The sequence below is a fragment of the Maylandia zebra genome, linkage group LG17 (assembly GCF_041146795.1).
Source record: "Maylandia zebra isolate NMK-2024a linkage group LG17, Mzebra_GT3a, whole genome shotgun sequence".
In the NCBI taxonomy this organism is placed as follows: Eukaryota; Metazoa; Chordata; class Actinopteri; order Cichliformes; family Cichlidae; genus Maylandia; species Maylandia zebra.
Genome location: NC_135183.1, coordinates 32,019,977 through 32,037,705, shown reverse-complemented (window position 1 = coordinate 32,037,705; position 17,729 = coordinate 32,019,977). Strand labels below are relative to the sequence as shown.

The 17,729-nt window shown below is 39.6% G+C and overlaps 1 protein-coding gene across 2 annotated transcripts in view; it reads left to right on the top strand.

The window, feature by feature from the left end:
* The window catches only part of ccdc146 (coiled-coil domain containing 146), a 67,512-nt gene that overhangs the window by 40,527 nt on the left and 9,256 nt on the right, over positions 1-17,729 (top strand). For both annotated transcript variants that reach the window (XM_004560900.5, XM_004560901.6), the window contains exons 13-18: positions 398-565; positions 1,130-1,218; positions 2,541-2,705; positions 2,841-2,916; positions 7,485-7,633; positions 7,730-7,958. In XM_004560900.5, coding sequence (XP_004560957.1) covers positions 398-565; positions 1,130-1,218; positions 2,541-2,705; positions 2,841-2,916; positions 7,485-7,633; positions 7,730-7,958 — 876 coding nt within the window. The remainder of the gene's footprint in view (positions 1-397; positions 566-1,129; positions 1,219-2,540; positions 2,706-2,840; positions 2,917-7,484; positions 7,634-7,729; positions 7,959-17,729) is intronic.

Sequence of the window (17,729 nt, the reverse complement as noted above, 5' to 3'; positions counted from 1 at the left end):
AGACAAAAAAACTACACGAGTAATTTCTGCTATTCACAAATGGTTGCTACAGTATGAACAATCAAAGAAATTTTCATATTTACTCTGGGAGTGATAATATTAATTATAATATGCTATAATATTAGTTAGTTTTAATAAACATCTCAGGCTTTTTCCACTTTCTGGGTCTTGCACTTTTACTATTAAAGTTCTCACTAAGTCGTTTTTCATGTCTTTGTATCTTAATTTCAAGAAATGAGGGACAAAATGAGATTTCTGTTTACATATTTTGTTCATGACACACAATAAGAGAAAATTGATTCCAGTGATCGCCCCGGGGATCCATAATATCATTCGGTTTTTAATGTTTTTAAGGTGTTTTTAAACTGTAAAGGGCTCCTAAATTGTTCCCAAACAGCTATTGGCGGCTGAAGAGGAAAGCGAGAGAAAGCAGCAGTATCGGGTCATTCAGGAGCTGCTCAGTGACTCAAACCGCCTCAGAGAGGAGGTCCATAACCTGAGATGTTTAACGCAAATCAAAGCAGAGGAGAGAGGCCAGAAGCACCGTGAACTGCTCAGGGTCGAGGTGAAGTTTAAACCCACAGACATGCACACCGATTTATTTACATTTTATGTCATCATTAGTGCATTTTAGTGCATAATATAATCATTTATGCAGACACAGAGCAGTTCAACTAGACTTGTGTGAGAATCAGTGGGTTTGTATTTTAGATACTTTGGGATGTTAGCATGACAGTCGAGAAACCAGCGAGCAAGAGCGCATCTGTCTTCTACATTAATAATATTGGGGATATTGGGATTGAGGAAAAAACATTTTATAAATTATTACGTTTTTTTTTTTTAATTAATAAAAGATTCACCGACTCTTTCTTAATTAGTACATAAGAAAATCCTGGATCAACAGCAACCAGCTCGAAAATAAATGAGAAATTCTTAAAAATAAAAATTGCAAAGAAAACAAAGACTGTTAGATCAGTCATTTGAATTTTTGTTTATCCTTCATTTACTTACAGTTTAAAAATGGAAGCTATTTTAAAGGCACAAGGGAAGTTTGATATCTGGCACAAACACACACACGTGCATACACACAGCAGATGATGATGCTGTTCCTTGTTAAATCTTCCAACAGCAACTGAACGAGCGCATCCAGCACGAGCTCAAAGAAAAAGACCTGATCATCATGGACCATAACAAGCTCAACACTATGCTACAGCGCAGGTGCACCTGTTTTGTTTTTTTTAACGATGTTATAGTGTTGTTAATTATGTTGTTAATTTCAGAAATAAACTGTATAACAACAGTTTATTAAAGAAATAAACTGTTGTTACTGTCTCTGTCTGGCTCTCTCTCTGAAATAAAAGCATTTTATTACATTTTTATTTCCCGATGCAAAATCCTTGATGTGTGTACCTCATTTTGCTCTATCCATCCATCTTTTCATCCGTAATTGGATGAAGTAGCATGAATTTAAATATCAGAACTTTTGCAGTGACTGCCTGAAGTCTAGAATCCATGGACATCACCAGATGTGGTTTCCTCCCTCGAGATACTATGCTAGGACTTTACTGCAGCCATCTTTAGTTGCTGCTTGTTTGTGGGCCTCTCTCTGTTTTATCTTCAGTAGCTGAAAAACAAGCTCTATTCGAGTTTTCTGTATGCTTTGAGTTCTTACCTATTTCTAGCTTTGTGTTTCTCCAAAAGGATCACAATGCTAGATAACATTACAACTCAGCAGAGGAAGACTCTGTTAATGTTCATGTCCTCTCACATATTCACGAGCCACAAGGGTTTTGGATAAATTTGACATTTTAAGTGCCATTTACTTCCATTTAACTAAAGCAAATATCCGTCTCCAAAAGCACAAAACTCACACCAAGTATGTAGATTTTGGTTTTCAGTGAAATATTCCTTTAATATAACCATTTTTCACGACTGATAATTGATTCCATGTTATATGTTTGGCTCCTCTGAGCTGCAAAATATCTGCAGCCACAATTAATTCAGACATCTGTGCATGTTGTCTTGGTAGAAAACCATTTCTTTCTAATTGGTCATACTTCAGTGTTCAGACACAGACTAATGCATAAAGCACCACCCAGTATAAAAGCAGATTTTTAAACAATGCATTCATTAAGGTCAAAGCAGCAGAGTTCAGTTTGAAGTGGTTGCACTTGACATGGAATCAGACAGTGTATCTCCTCTCTGTTCTCACATTTAGCCGTCGTTCGTCACAGCACACACGTCTTAGATGCATTTTAAACCCTGTGAGACTTTGGTTCTTTCATAATTTTGTGATCCACTGATCACTTGTAATGAATATGAGTCACTGATATTAAGATTACTCTGTTAGGAGTATAGCATCTGTTGATGACAAAATTTCTGTCCATAGTTTATTTAGCAAGCGCACATAGACCTAAAAGTCTAAGAAGTATAAATACAAAGCATTAGTGTAACGTGTAAAGAAGTTGTTCTGGATTGGGAGTTTGTGTTGTAGATAAATAATGTGTTCATTACTAATCTGTGTTTTGTTACCTCGTCAGAATATTACAGTACTCTAAGCTGTCCGATATGGTTATGGAAGAGAAGAAAAAGTATGTCAAGCTGAAACAGATGGCCTCACAGACGATCACAGAATTGACGGAGCAGATTAAGGTCCTGGAAAATGAATCGGAAATCCAGCGAACCATTGCCATCAACAAGGACAGGTGTGTTTAGGATATGTGGTCATAACCAAATACTATAATAGCAGTTAAAATGTCAAGCTGTGTGCAACGAGTTATGTTTTATTGAGTTTCTGTGTGTAATTATTATCTTTTTCCCTTTATATACGCCTATTTCAGAGGACTCTCAAAGGCTCGTATGAAGATCTCTAATACTTCGAAAACAAGGGACAAGCTACGCAATGACATTTCCAAGGTTCACAGACACACACACACCCTTTGCAGTATGGCAGTATCACAATTTAGACAGTTTAAACAAACATTAAATGAGCTGCGAGACATCCAAAGTTGTGTACAGACACAAATAAGACAGGGGTGAACTCATTGGTAGCATTTTATAGTAAAACGTGTGGGGTTTTTTTTGTTTATCACTGTTGTTAGAATGATCTTACCTGAAGTGCTTTATTACTGTGCCATATATTAATCTCATATTAATCAAACTGCCATATAATCATATAGTGTAGTGTTAAGTGGACACAGCCCTGAATAATAAAGGCATTAGAATAGGTGTCCTTCAGTCGTAGACTCTCACCCATGTTTGCCTGTAGAGCAGTAGATAGTAGTGGAAACTTGTAGTGGAAACTTACTGAAATGCTGTTGTTTAGACTAGAAAAGGTTCCTGGTAATAAAACTGTCAGGTGCCCGTCACCATTTTGAGATCCACGGCAACGTGTCTTGCAGGACGCATCTCCCTTCTAGAAGTATTGTGAAAGTGAAATAAAGTGTTAAATGGTCTAGGGAGCAGTGTTTTGTCTTCCATCGGCTGCCTCTGAGGAATCAAAAAAACTCGGTGAAGGGTTACGGACAGTACCTAGCTCAGGGGTAGGTCAGGGTAGCCGTTCAGCGGATTCGAACCCCAACCTTCCGATCATGGGGCGACCACTCTACCTACTGAGCTATCCCTGCCCACAAAAAACGTGAAAAGATTCCTGACTTTGATTACCCAAATGACATTTTAAGAAGGTTCCTCTCCTGGATGTTATACTTGTACCATCTTTGCTGTTGAAGAATTCTCCCACAGATTTAGATTCAGGATTCTTTCAGTGCTAGGCAAGGCAAGGCAAGTTTTTTTGTATAGTACAATTCAACAACAAGGTGATTCAAAGTGCTTTACAGAGACATTAGAAACAAAAACAAATAAAAAGCATGATTTAAAATTGATTAAAACAATCAAACAAACAAACTAATTAACAAACAAACAAAACAGTATATAAAATCAAAACAGATAAAATCAGAAATAGATAAAATCAGTAGTTAAAATGTTAGTTTTGAAATTTAAGCTTAAAAGTGTGGATTTGGTGCTTTATTTAAATGCAGCTGAGAACAGGTGAGTCTTCAACCTGGATTTAAATAAACTGAGTGTTTCAGCTGATCTGAGGCTTTCTGGGAGTTTGTTCCAGATATATGGAGCATAAAAGCTGAATGTAGCTTCTCCGTGTTTGGTTCTGACTCTGGGAACTGATAAAAGACCGGATCCAGATGACCTGAGGGATCTGGAAGGTTCATACTGGGTCAGGAGGTCACTGATGTATTTTGGTCCTAAACCATTCAGAGCTTTATAGACCAGCATCAGAACTTTAAAGTCTATCCTCTGACGGACAGGCAGCCAGTGTAAAGACCTCAGAGCTGGACTGATGTGGTCCACTTTTTTGGTCTTAGTGAGGACTCGAGCAGCAGAGTTCTGAATGAGCTGTAGTTGTCTGACTGATTTTTTAGGTAGACCTGTAAAGATGCTGTTACAGTAATCAAGCCTACTAAAGATGAATGCATGGACTAGTTTTTCCAGGTCCTGTTGAGACATCAGATCTTTTATCCTTGATATATTCTTGAGGTGATAGTAAGCTGACTTTGTTATTGTCTTAATGTGTTTTTCTAAGTTTAGGTCTGCATCCATCACTACACCCAGATTTCTTGCCTGGTTTGTGGTTTTTAGATGTATAGATTGAAGTTCTCTGGTGACCTGTAATCGTTTTTCTTTGGCGCCAAAGACTATTACTTCAGTTTTGTTTTTGTTTAGCTGGAGAAAATTGTGGCACAACCAGTCATTAATTTCCTAAATGCATTTACCAAGAGTCTGTACAGGGCCTCGGTCTCCTGGTGACATTGTGATATATATTTGTGTGTCATCTGCATAGCTATGATAGTTTATTTTGTTGTTCTTTATAATCTGTGCCAGTGGGAGCATGTAAATGTTAAACAGAGGGGGTCCCAAGATGGAACCTTGGGGAACTCCACATGTGATACTTGTCTGCTCGGATGTGAAGTTACCTATTGATACAAAGTATTTCCTGTTTTCTAAGTATGTTTTGAACCAGTTTAGTACAGTTCCTGAAAGACCTGCCCAGTTCTCCAGTTGTTTGAGTAATATGTTGTGGTGGTCAACTGTGTCAAATGCTGCACTGAGATCCAGTAAAACTAAGACTGACATTTTTCCACTGTCTGTATTCAGACATATGTCATTAAACACTTTGGTCAGAGCGGTTTCAGTGCTGTGGTTCTGTCTAAAACCTGACTGGAAGGCATCATAGCAGTTATTCTGTTTTAAGAAGTAATTGAACTGTTGAGAAACTGCTTTTTCAATGATCTTACTTAAAAGTGGGAGATTTGAGATCGGCCTGTAGTTGTTCATTTGTGTCTTGTCAAGATTGTCCTTTTTCAGTATAGGTTTGATTACAGCAGTTTTTAGTGGTTCCGGAAACACACCTGACATTAAAGAAAAGTTGACGATCTGTAACAGGTCTGACTCGAAAGTCTTTGAGACCTTTTTGAAAAAACTTGTTGGCAGGACATCTAAACAGCAAGAGGAGGAGTTCAGTTGACCTAAGATGTCCTCCAGGTCTTTGCTGTTAATCGGGTGAAACTGTTTGATGGTGTTTAAACAGTTTTTCAGTGGACACAGTACATATTCTGGATCTGCTGTTGATGTACCAATTGCTTGTCTAATCTTTTGGATTTTTTCTGTGAAGAATTTGGCAAAGTCATTGCAGGCCATGGTCGAATGAAGTTCAGCTGCCACTGGCACAGGAGGGTTTGTTAGCCTGTCAACTATAGAAAATAAGACCCGAGCATTATGGCTGTTTTTAGTGATGATGTCAGAGAAGTAGGACCTCCTTGCACTCCTCAGTTGTAAATTATAATTGTGAAGTTTCTCTTTATAGATGTCATAATGAACCTGGAGATTTGTTTTTCTCCATCTGCGCTCAGCTTTCCTACACTCTTTTTCATTTTTCATTAGTGTGGAGTTTCTCCATGGAGACTTTTTCCTTCCAGAGATAACCTTCACCTTAATGGGAGCAATAGTGTCCATTACATTTAACATTTTTGCATTGAAGCTATTGACGAGCTCATTGACTGAACCTCTGGACAGGTTAATGGGAAGACCTGGTTAAAGATCTCACTACTGTCTTCAGTTATACACCGTTTTGTGATCACTGCTGTTGATATATTTGTGTGGGCTGAGATTTTACTTTCAAAGAAAACACAGTAATGATCAGACACGCCCACATCAGACACAGTAATGTTTGAAATGCTCAGGCCCTTGGAGATCAGTAGGTCAAGAGTGTGTCCTCTATTATGTGTGGCCTCTGTTACATGCTTACACCTCTGCCAGTTTAGCTCACTGCGATAGTACGCTGGCAAGTAGTGCATCGAGGTGAACGTCGCGAGTTCGAGGCCTCGCCTTCCCACAACAAAGTTACATGCTGAGTCAGCCCAAAGTTGCCCAGAGTGTTACTCAGGTCTTTAGTCCCTTTGTCCTGAGGGTTGTCCACATGGATGTTAAAATCCCCAACAATAATTACACAGTGGAAATCAACACAGATCACAGACAGCAGTTCACTGAGGTCATTAAAAAAGTCTGTGCAGTATTTGGGAGGCCTGTAAACATTAAGAAACACAACTTTGGATGGGGCCTTCAGCTGTAAAGCCACATATTCAAAAGACTGAAAACTTCCAGGAGATAGCTGCTTACATTGAAATGATTCATTAAATAAGACAGCAACCCCTCCTCCTCTCCTGCTCACCCTGGCCTCACTGATAAAACTGTAGTTAGGAGGGGTCGTCTCGATGAGAACAGCTCCACTGTTACTTTGGTCCAACCAAGTTTCAGTTAAAAACATAAAATCACATCTGTGTTTTGTGATACCTCTGGCCCAAAAAACCTTCATCGCAGAGCTGGCTTTGAGTTTGATGAGTGATGACCAGTGGATAACAGTGATGTGCTTTTAAAAATGACCTGGGGTTTTTTAGCTTTTCGGTTAGTCTTACTTCTGGTCTTTGTTCTGGTCTTCCCTGTTTGTTTTTGTTAGATTTCGCTCCAATTGTGTGCACCACCTGTTATTTAGCTTCATTTTGCCAGCTTGTCCCGTCACTTCCAAAAGTCAAACATTCCAGCCGTTTTCTTGAGTTCCTGGTGTTTTCTCCTTTTTAAACTTCCTCTTCTTGCGAATGTTTCGAGGACACTGACTAAATGGTCTGTGCTTGACCATGGCCTGTTCTGCATTTCTCTCCATCACACTAAAGGACAACACAAGTATCTAAGGAAAGGGCAAACATGGAAGAAATACTTTAAAAGAATGAATACATAAAATGTACTGTATTAAATCTGATACGTCCAAAGTTCTGTCGCACTGAACCCCACTGACCATTAAAAAAAAAAAAAATTAGAACAGACTTTTCTGAGGGTCATTAAGTGCTTTGTACCGATCTTGTTTCTGATGCTGTGAACATGCTTATTACTTTCTCTTTCTCTCTGACTTGTTGTAGGCTGCCGGGAAGCAGTGCCGGATAAATCAGGAGTGTGAGGACAACAAACTGGAACTAATGAAGCTCACACAAATGATCAGCCATCAGCAGGAGACTCTGCTGGAAATAAACAAGAATCACAAAACTGCCATACAGCGGCGCAACTTCCTGTATGTTCATAGCTTAAAGCTCAAGTAATGGCTACCCGAATGCTTACATATCGACCTAAAGCTCGTATATACTATATGCACTTCTCAAATCTACAGAGGAATCCAGCTCCTGGAACATGAAGAGATTTTGTGTAACTACTATGAGAAGGTGAACATCCAGGAGGCAGCTATCACTAAAAGAAACTCGATTCTGGAGGCCCTGGAGAAGGACATGAGAGACTTGGAGTTAGCGATTAATGAGGAGAAGAGGAAGATAGACCTGAAGAAGAAAGATGTACTCCTCAAGAGGAAACTGGAGGAGGAGATTACAATGCTCCAAATAGAGGTAGAAAAACATTAGATAAACCTACACACTCATCCTCACACAGACGGTTAACAGTCCGTCCACAAAGGAAGCAATTACACCAAACTTGTGGAAATGCATACTAATTACCTGAGAGGTTATAGAGTAGGAGGAAAAATGTGTCTACTTATTGCATGCTTAACAGGTTTTGAGAATGCAAGATTTCTATGAAGATGTAGAAATCCTTCATTAAACTCATTTTTCTTGTGTAAACAGTGCTGACAGTGTTCCGGCAACAGTCTCACAACACCCACTTCTCTTTTCTTACTGTCTTCTTTTATTCCTTATTAACAAGAAATGAAAACTGGAAATGCATCATACTGTACAGTTCAAGACATTTTTGCATTGCCTAATGTTAGAGCCACCCATAAGGCATATACTCTTGAATGAGCACTGCATCCTATAAAATGTCCCTGCGCTTTCCATAGTGGCATTTTGCTAATATAGCCACTAATTGGTGCCTGAGGTGCAATATGCTGCTGCCCACATTTCTCCAACAGTGCAACCATGACTATATCATGAAATGACTTTGCTTCGTGGACTCAAAATCCTCTCTGAATGTAGTTAAACCTGCCAGCTAGCATGAAAAAAAAAGAGATGCTGTGAAAGTACAGATTTTCCTGAGAATCTTCTGGCACATGTGGTGTCTGTAGGTGTGTTCGCGTTAGCATGCCTGGTCCATCTGCAAACCAGGGACTTTCTTCAACAGCACTTCCATGCGTTGTCCAGCTAGGTGTGTGTGTTCCCATTACTCCTTGTCATAAAAATAATATACGCGATTTATTTTTTATCCGTAGAGGTCTGAGGGAGTGTATGACTGCGGGTGTATGTGAGTTGAATGGTGTCAGATTTTACAGATTATTGCTCAACTTTTACTGTCTCTATCAAGCCAGGGGAACTCCAGCAAGAACAGTTAAGTGCAGTGCTTTAGAATAAAACCCATAGAGCAGTGGAGACACTCAGAACATCACTAATGAGCAGGTCCTTGTTTTGAAACACGTTCAGCATTTTATCTCACAAAGAGACTTCTGAATTACTCTAGTAAACATGCTGTGTGGGAAGGCTTTCGCTTTACTTTAATGACAGGACTCAGTGCTCATTAAAGTGTAAACATTCGTAGTTTGACCATAATCAAGACTGATTATGCTTGAGAGGTGTCTGCTTGGACAAACTAGTGGAAGAAGGCATGCATCTATTCACAATTTAAAACAAAACATTTTGAAATAGCCACACAAGGGATGAAGATTGGGGGGAATTTTCTTCCCTATTGTCAGATGAGAGCCTCATTTTGCTGAGCAGATCTTAATGGAGTGAAATTTTAAGGATGGACACTTGCCAAATAAAGTTCAAGACACACACGGATACTCAGAAAGAAGATAAGTATCTAAAACAAAGGGGAAAAACCCAAACGATAACACTGTGCACACAGAGACGAAGAGAAATTTGAAACAGACACACAAACATGCACCGAGTTCCCCTTCCAGCAGCTACATCATGGGATTGGGTGTGTTACCTCTCTGGATCAGAGTGATTGGCTTACAGTTGCTGCTGGACCAGACGTATGTTATCCGAGTCTTATGCTCTTTTGGATGAACATAACGTTGGATAAGACTTCAGCGTGTGCTGCTCATTTGAAAAACACCCCTCTCCTTTTTGTCCATCTGTTTACTCCTTCTGTTGTTTATGTTTGCTACAGGGAGCCCTGATGATGCCATCTTTTTGCTTTCACTCATGTTTCATTAGTTTCTTTACTCTTTCCCACACTTTGTTTTCAACAAAATTCCTGAATTTTATTGTTTCCACCAGGATTTTTCTTTCACTTGTGTTCACAACTTCAGCCTTTTGTTATGTTCTTCTTCCTCACACAAACTAACTATATATTTGGATATTTTCATCGATGTTAGGTCTCTGACTCTGAGGATTGCAGGGCAGCTTGCCTGGTCTATTTGGGCTAGACTGAAATAGCTCAGCAACAGTTGGACTTATTAAAACTTCATACATATTTTCATGAGGCCCAGAGCACAAATCCTGCTGACTTTACCTTGACCGGTACCATCAGGTTGGCAGTTCTGGTTGTTAGTACAGTTTAATTCTGAACATTGTGTCTAAAACATATCTGACTTTCACTTTTAGCACTTTTAGGACGGGGAAGTTGATCTGGATCTTTTTGTTATTCCACTGCTGTTTCAACATGGTGTTTATCCTATAAATATTCTTGCTGACTGTAAAGCAGTTGCCTAATCAATTACATCATAATTTCCTACAAACTTGAATTCTGAATGTTCTTATTAAACTTGTTGAATTGCAGTTATGCGCTTGGGCTGTTGTCACTGGCATCCTGCTGTTAGAATGCCTGCCTATGAAGAGCTGTTCTGAAAAAAAAAATGATATGCACAGTTTGGAAGTTTTGCTGGAGATGCTATAATCGACCAATAGAGAGGAACGGCCCCTCTTCTGTGCAGACAGACCAACCCTGACCTGACTATCATTCACACTTAAAACCTGTGACCAGCACATTACAGAGCAGGCTTATTTTCACACATTTATTGAGTCAGAACCAAAACTCCAAAAGTTTGCTGCTGATGTTAATAGGTGGAACCAGCTTCCTCTCTCCCTGTCCAAAGATTTGCTAATGTTTGTACAAGAGCGTGACGCCCTGCAGGTGAGCAGAAAACAAAAATCACACCCTGGGTGTATCTAACTGAGAAAACAGGACACTGTCTGCTCATAGGTTAGCATATGTCAATCACAAGGTAGCCACACTGTAATGCATACCCTTCTATCTCATGTATTTTACTTAAAATGGGTCCATCATTTTACAAAACAAACTTTATTGTATCAAATAAGATTTGAAAATAGCAAGTGAGACCAATAAAGTGTTTCCTGAGGTCATTGATATGGTTTAAAAACACACATGCTACTTGATGGCAGATGCAGACACTAATATCCATCTTTCATATACAGTCTATGTTTGATTCCCAAGTTATTGAACAAATACTGTTTCCTTTAGTCTCAGCTGTACTTTTGCTCTTTAGCAAATGTTAACATGTTAACATATTGAAGTAAGATGAGAAACATTGTAGCGTAACACCATTTTAGCAATGTTAATATGAGCATTTTAGCTGAAAGCCTTGCTGTAGCTGAGCACACATCCTCACAAAGCTGCTGCCGTGGCTATAGACTAGCTTTATCACGTTTGAATAGATGTGGTTCTCCTGAAACTTTTAGTATCAACAGTTATCTCCTTAATTAGTTTATCAGTCTATGTTTGTTCCTCTCTCTTGCCATTCAGCCACCCAGTTATTTAATACTTCTCCCTCTCATCTGTGTGTAAACAGCAAATCATTTTCTAAATTACAGTTTTCACTCGTACAGCCGTCTAGCTCCCCCGGGTACAAAAAAGTGAATCATGGGGGTCTCTACTTTTGCAGGAGGCTCGCCAGCTCAATTCATTCTCCCTGCAAATTGATTCTCTATGCGAATTCAATCTCCATGCAACTGCCTTGCTGTCGATTTATCATATATATTGTGTATTTGTATTCATCTGTGACCAGTTTATCTGTTCATTGCAGACAGACCCCCCCCCTTTCCTTTGATGGGAAATTTTGACAAAGATAGATTGGGCCATCTGTGAAACTATTGAAGTTCAATATACTCTGAGGCTTCCATTTGCTCTGAGGAATTTTAATTGCAGCAAAATAAACAGAGGTTGGGGTCGGAATCTAAATTTGCTGCTTGTTTATGAGATGCGGGCGCGTCGACGTCTCAAACGCGTACAGGTGCACACGCATCAGTGCGCACACCGAGATCTGCGCAGCGTTTGTGAAATCTAAATGTCGATGAACAAACAGTCACCTAATGACTGGTTACACTTCTGTTATGCACGGTTGCATGAGCAATCCCACAGACATACAAAGACACAGTCAGTTGTGGATTTATAATAGGGTGGAGCTGGTGACAGATAGCACTGTCCCTATAGTGGTGAGTCATATTCTGTCCCTCTTAAATCTTCGTCCAATGTGTCTGGAACCTATTACTACTGGGAAACCCTTTGGCAAAAAAATCGCTTTGACAGTATGTGTGTGGAAGTTCATGTATATTGGATGGCGGGAACAGGTAGAGAGCAAAAGGAGCAAGAAATAACTCTCAACTTTGTACAAGTTCTGAAAAGAAAAGTCATATGATACACAAAGATGAGTTGTGAAGCAAGTACTGAACTACCGTGGCTCAAGGGGTTGGGAAGCGTATCTGTAACTGGAAGGTCGCCGGTTCGATCCCCGGGCTCTCTGTCCTGGTCGTTGTGTCCTTGGGCAAGACACTTTACCCTACCGCCTACTGGTGTTGGCCAGAGGGGCCGATGGCGATATGGCAGCCTCGCCTCTGTCAGTCTGCCCCAGGGCAGCTGTGGCTACAACCGTAGCTTGCCTCCACCAGTGAGTGAATGAATAGTGGCATTGTAAAGCGCTTTGGGTGCCTTGAAAAGCGCTATATAAATCCAATCCATTATTATTATTATTAAAATCAAGCAACGACAAGGTATAAATCAAACGGGCACATAAACAGAATAATGTAGTGAGGGTGAATCCACTTTCTGTGAGTGCATAAGTGGAGAGAAGTGTGTTCACGTTAAATCAAACACTCGTGAATGTGAGAGAGGTAAATCACAATCAAGTATTATCAGTTCACGTCAATACCATTGAAATTCATGAGGTAATTAGACTGAAATGCAGCTTTAATGTAACTGCTCCATAACTTAGTTCCTTAGTTTAAAGTGTTTTAACGTCTAGGTCTGGATTTTTAGTCTCTTGATTGTAGTATTACTTCCCAGTACTTATTAGTTTTGATATCTATGTTTCTACTTTTTCATAGCCAGGCTGTCCTAGTCCCATGTCTGTTTTGTCCTTGGTGTGTCATATGTGAAGTTCACCTTTCTGTCTGCCATCTGTTTAGTTACTTCCTGTCTTGCTTTGGTGGTCTTTTTACCCTCTGTGCTTTCATCCATCCATCCATCCATTCGCTTCCGCTTATCCTTTTCAGGGGCGTGGGGGGCGCTGGAGCCCATCCCAGCTGTCATAAGGCGAGAGGCAGGGTACACCCTGGACAGGTCGCCAGTCTGTCGCAGGGCCAACACACAGGGACAGACAACCATTCACACTCACATTCATTCGCACATTCACACCTAGTGACAATTTGGATTATCCAATCAACCTATCCCCACAAGCTGCATGTCTTTGGACGGTGGGAGGAAGCCGGAGTACCTGTGCTTTCATGCCTAGCTTAATTCCCTTTGTCTCATCTTCCCTGATTATCTGGGTTCCTTGATGTCCCAGTGTCGTGGCCTTCGCTAAGTTAAGCCAGCTTCCTGTGACTTCCTGTTTCATTGTGATAACTGTTGTCTTCTGTGACTTGTGTTCATGTATGTAGTTTTTGTAGTTTTGCCTCTGTCTCCCATTCTTTGTGCCTCGTTCCCTCTTGCTGTGTGCCCTGTATGTTCCGTGTTTCCCATGTGATTTCTTAGTTAGCAAATTCCTACTGTCTGCCCAGGTTAAGTTCCTTTGTTTTTTTTATCCGCATGAGCCCATCAATAAAGTTGCATTTTGAGTTCAGCGCTGCTTCAGAGTCGTGTATATTTGGTTCTAATCTTGTCAGCCACACAGGAACACATGACACAGCCCCCATGAAATGCCACTCTTGAGAGTTGGGATGTAGGTTAAATGTATTTCCGGTACAGCGATACAATAATTCAGCAGTGACATATTTTTGTGGAACCATCACGAAGTTAATTCATGGATCAAACAACAGATTACCAGTCACAGTTTCTCCATCTGTTTTCCAGACACAATGAAAAACCCAAATTCTTTCAGTACAAATTAAATGCTTTTTGCTTCTTTTGTGTCGTTACAATGTTATCAGGTACACGCCACTTTATTTAGTTGGTTTTGCTTGTGGTTAAACTGTGGGGTCATTAATTCTAAATAACCAGTGATTATTTTAAGTTATGTATGGTTTTGCTTCACCCTAGTTGCCTTTCTATAGCCTGAGGTTGTCTGCAGGCCTAACCCATACTTTATAACCATTGGTACATCTCACAGTGGAAAGCTGGGGCTTTTTCGTTGTCAGCCTTCAAGGCTGTGGAATGACTTGCCTGATAAATGCATGCTGGCAGAGTTTGAATCATCTTGTAAATCTCCTGTCAAAATGTACATCTGGCTTTTATTTCTTCCTTCCTAGTTGCATTATGTGACCTGGTCAATGTGGTGGCTATATTTCTTCATTTTGATTTCATTGTTTAGACATTTCAAAAAAAAAAAGAGAGAGAGAGAGAGACAAGAAAAAATCTCCTCTATTTGACATTGTTTTTAGTTGTAACTTGTGCTTGGTCCTCATAAATATATAAATTCCTTTGAGCTGCTCTACTCCCATATTTTTCTAATTACCCTTACATCATCGTATTATATTAATATGATTTTAACTTGCTGACCTTTATGCTTTACTGGTCTGTTCCTTTGTCTCTTATCTAATTACAAGGCTTTTTGAAGACCAATTTGTGGACGTTGTATATAAATAAGGTCATTATTTGTTTTTTTTATGGTTACACTTTCAGGATTTCAGTGTAGCATCTATTATGAAGCTTTTTAAGCCATCATGTTAATTTCAACCTGAGCTGAAATTATGTAAATGATATGCTAATGGTAGGCTGCTCGGATGCTGTCATATCTACAATGTTTTACTGCAGTCATGAGCCAAGAAAGCAGCTATTATTTGCGACTGTCAGATGAAGAATACAGAGGCAGGCAAGCAGGCAGAACAGAGACAGATGAATACAAAGGGAGAGACGTACGTCAGTGTGTATACGGCTAGAAGGAAGAGGACGGCTATAAAAATGCTACAAGAGAGGGCACTACAGAGAAAAAAGAAGATTGATTGAAGAGTGGGGAGAGGAGAGGGAGGGTATCAAAGACACACTTTGTGCCATCCATCATGTACTGTTTAAGTGACTTAGGGTGGTTACATATGAGGGTGCAACACAGATTAATCAGTCAAGTCAGAATCGAGTACATATTTGTCGCAGTCGGAATTTGACAACTAAAGAAGTTCATTTAAAGCTCTGAGATTAAAAAAAACATTTCTTGAGTAAAAAACTTTTCTTTCATTCTTTCATTCAGGACATTTTTACAGATTAGCTTGGTTGTTTGCTGTGACTTGTGGTGTATGTGCTGATTTTTTTCAATATTATTGTTGTGATTCCTGGGTTTTGATAGTTAGTTCTTTTCTGTTTACTTTCTTTGTCATTTCTTGTTCTCAGTTATTCTTGACTATTACTTGAAATTTCAATGTTTACTTCAGCCATACATCTTTCCCTGTATCACCAAGTCAGTTCACCATAGTAAATCCAGGTAATGGAAACATATCCTGTGATATGAGCAATGCAAAGTCTCAGATGCAGTGGTGTAAAGCATGGACCTACTATATTAATAAAGTTTAGCCTATTTGAAAGCAGGAAGAAAAACTAGCAAAAATGCTCATTGTGTAAAATAACAGCTGTATCCATTTCACAGCTCCACAACGAGATAATTTGATGTTATTTTTATTATTGATTGTTTTTCCATTAGTCTGTCGTGGTAGCATCCTGCAGACCAGCATGGCTCTCAGTCTGCTGATGGACACTTTCTGTGCTTGCTTGGCCATGGGGTCTCCTGAAGCAGTAGACATCAGAGAGACTGTGGCTTTAGCACTTGTGGAAGCAAAAGCTCAGTTGTGAGAGGACTCCATGGGAGGCCGCAGAAGAGGACTGTCAGCAGGTCTCTATGAAGAAAAGCAGGGCTTTTATGTGTTTATCATGAGTTACTATGGTGATACAGCCAGATAAAAAAGAGCCTTAAAGCTTGGTACAGTTCACTGACTCATTAATATCGCTTTATAATACACCCCTCAGTAATCAGTGTGCATTTAACAACTCTAATTGGACCTCTTGGTGAAATTATTCCCAATAAACACAAAATACTGATTAGTACAAAGACATTGCATCCATGAAACAAAATGCAATAGGCTGTAATAGCATCCAGCTTGCTGACAATGCGAACGCAATACTCTGTATTCTGCCTCTGTAGCCATATAGCTGTTTCTTGATTCTGACTATCTGTGTTTTATAATCCCCCAAGTCTTCTTTTTCACTTCAGTAAAAGTAACTGTTGTTAATTATTTATTAGCTCCAACTCTTAACACGATCAGCTCAGCACTGAGAAAAAGTGCACAGAAACCCCACCACCAATCTAGTGCTTTGTAGACTGTCTCATTGTGGATTCATCTCATGTAAAAAAAATCAAGCTTAACCCAGCAGTCAGGATCCTGCCAGTGTAGCCATCAACCATTTCCAGTTGTACAAATCCATTCTCTCTTTTTTTGCAGTGGAGTAATTTCAATTAAAGTAAAAGTCGTCCAGCATTTATTAGCTCCAATTCCGACATGATCTGCTGAGCTCAGTTGCAATTGTTTAAAGCAGACAAAGAACTTGAGCATAATAATACTTCTGAAACGCTATTTGGCATTGGGTACTATGCGGTACTATATACTGCAATTAAGCACTTTATTTTAAGGTTTGTTTGAGAAGCCTGACATCAGAATTGATGGATTTCTAAGTCTTACTTCAGCTCGTATTCCCTCTAGACGATTTGGTGACCTTCATTTGCATGTCGAGCAGGGAACAGAATCAGATTTGTTGCTTAATTTCAGCTTTCAGATGATGTAATCACGTATTCAACTCCTCATACCACGAACAGGCTTTTGTTGTCAAAGTCATATTCTCTGTGAGAAGTGCACATATCCCGGGTCCCTCTTGGTCAGCCCCAGTTCCTGTTTCTCAGCATCTCTTGTCTTTTTAATTCTGCCTTTCTTGTCTGCTTTCACATCCTATCGCATCTCCTTTTTCTGACTCTGGCCTTTCTTTTGCTCCTTCTCACTTTATCTTCCTCTGTCTGTCAGCCTTTTATCACTTTCTCCAAGTACATTTCCTCCACTCTTATCTCTGTCTTTGCTTTTCAGTAACTTTAACCCAGCTCACACCTTGGCTTATCACATGACAGCTTTAATACTAAGTTAAAACCTGACTCATATGACAGTAGGCTTTTTAATAGGCTGATCACCCATGTCTGTTTTAATCAGACTCGCTGCCCAACTATAGGAGAGAGGCTTCATTAATCCCATCTATGAAGGACGGAATCATCACGTTGTTCCGGACTGTCTTTCTTCGCTCACATTAGATGCAGGCGCATCAACCTACACTGCTGCATATATCCACACACAAACACACACACCTGTATACTCAGTATGGTTGAATGGACTGAAGCTGATGTTTCATAAGGCAGGTCATGTCAGGTCAGACCGCCTCTGTACTTTATTCCACGTGTTCTTTTTCTCTCTTCAACTCTTCTCTCTTTACTTCGCACTGTATAATCAATCACTTCTTCTTCTTTTATATTTGCTTCAGTGTCCCCAGGCATCTATTAATATTTCTCATGTATTTTCCTTTTTCTCTCTTCTATCAACTGATCGCAGTTTTGTTTTTTTTTCATTGTTCCTATTTTCTGCTTACATTCATTTTATGTTGCCTGTCATGGCTCCTTGATCAGCTGAGATTCATATTTTTATTTATTTATATATATATATCTTACCTTTATCTTGCTTTGGATTTATATTAACTTCACTGTTACGATACTACAGCTTTCTTAAATGCCCATTTCCATCTCTAGCCCC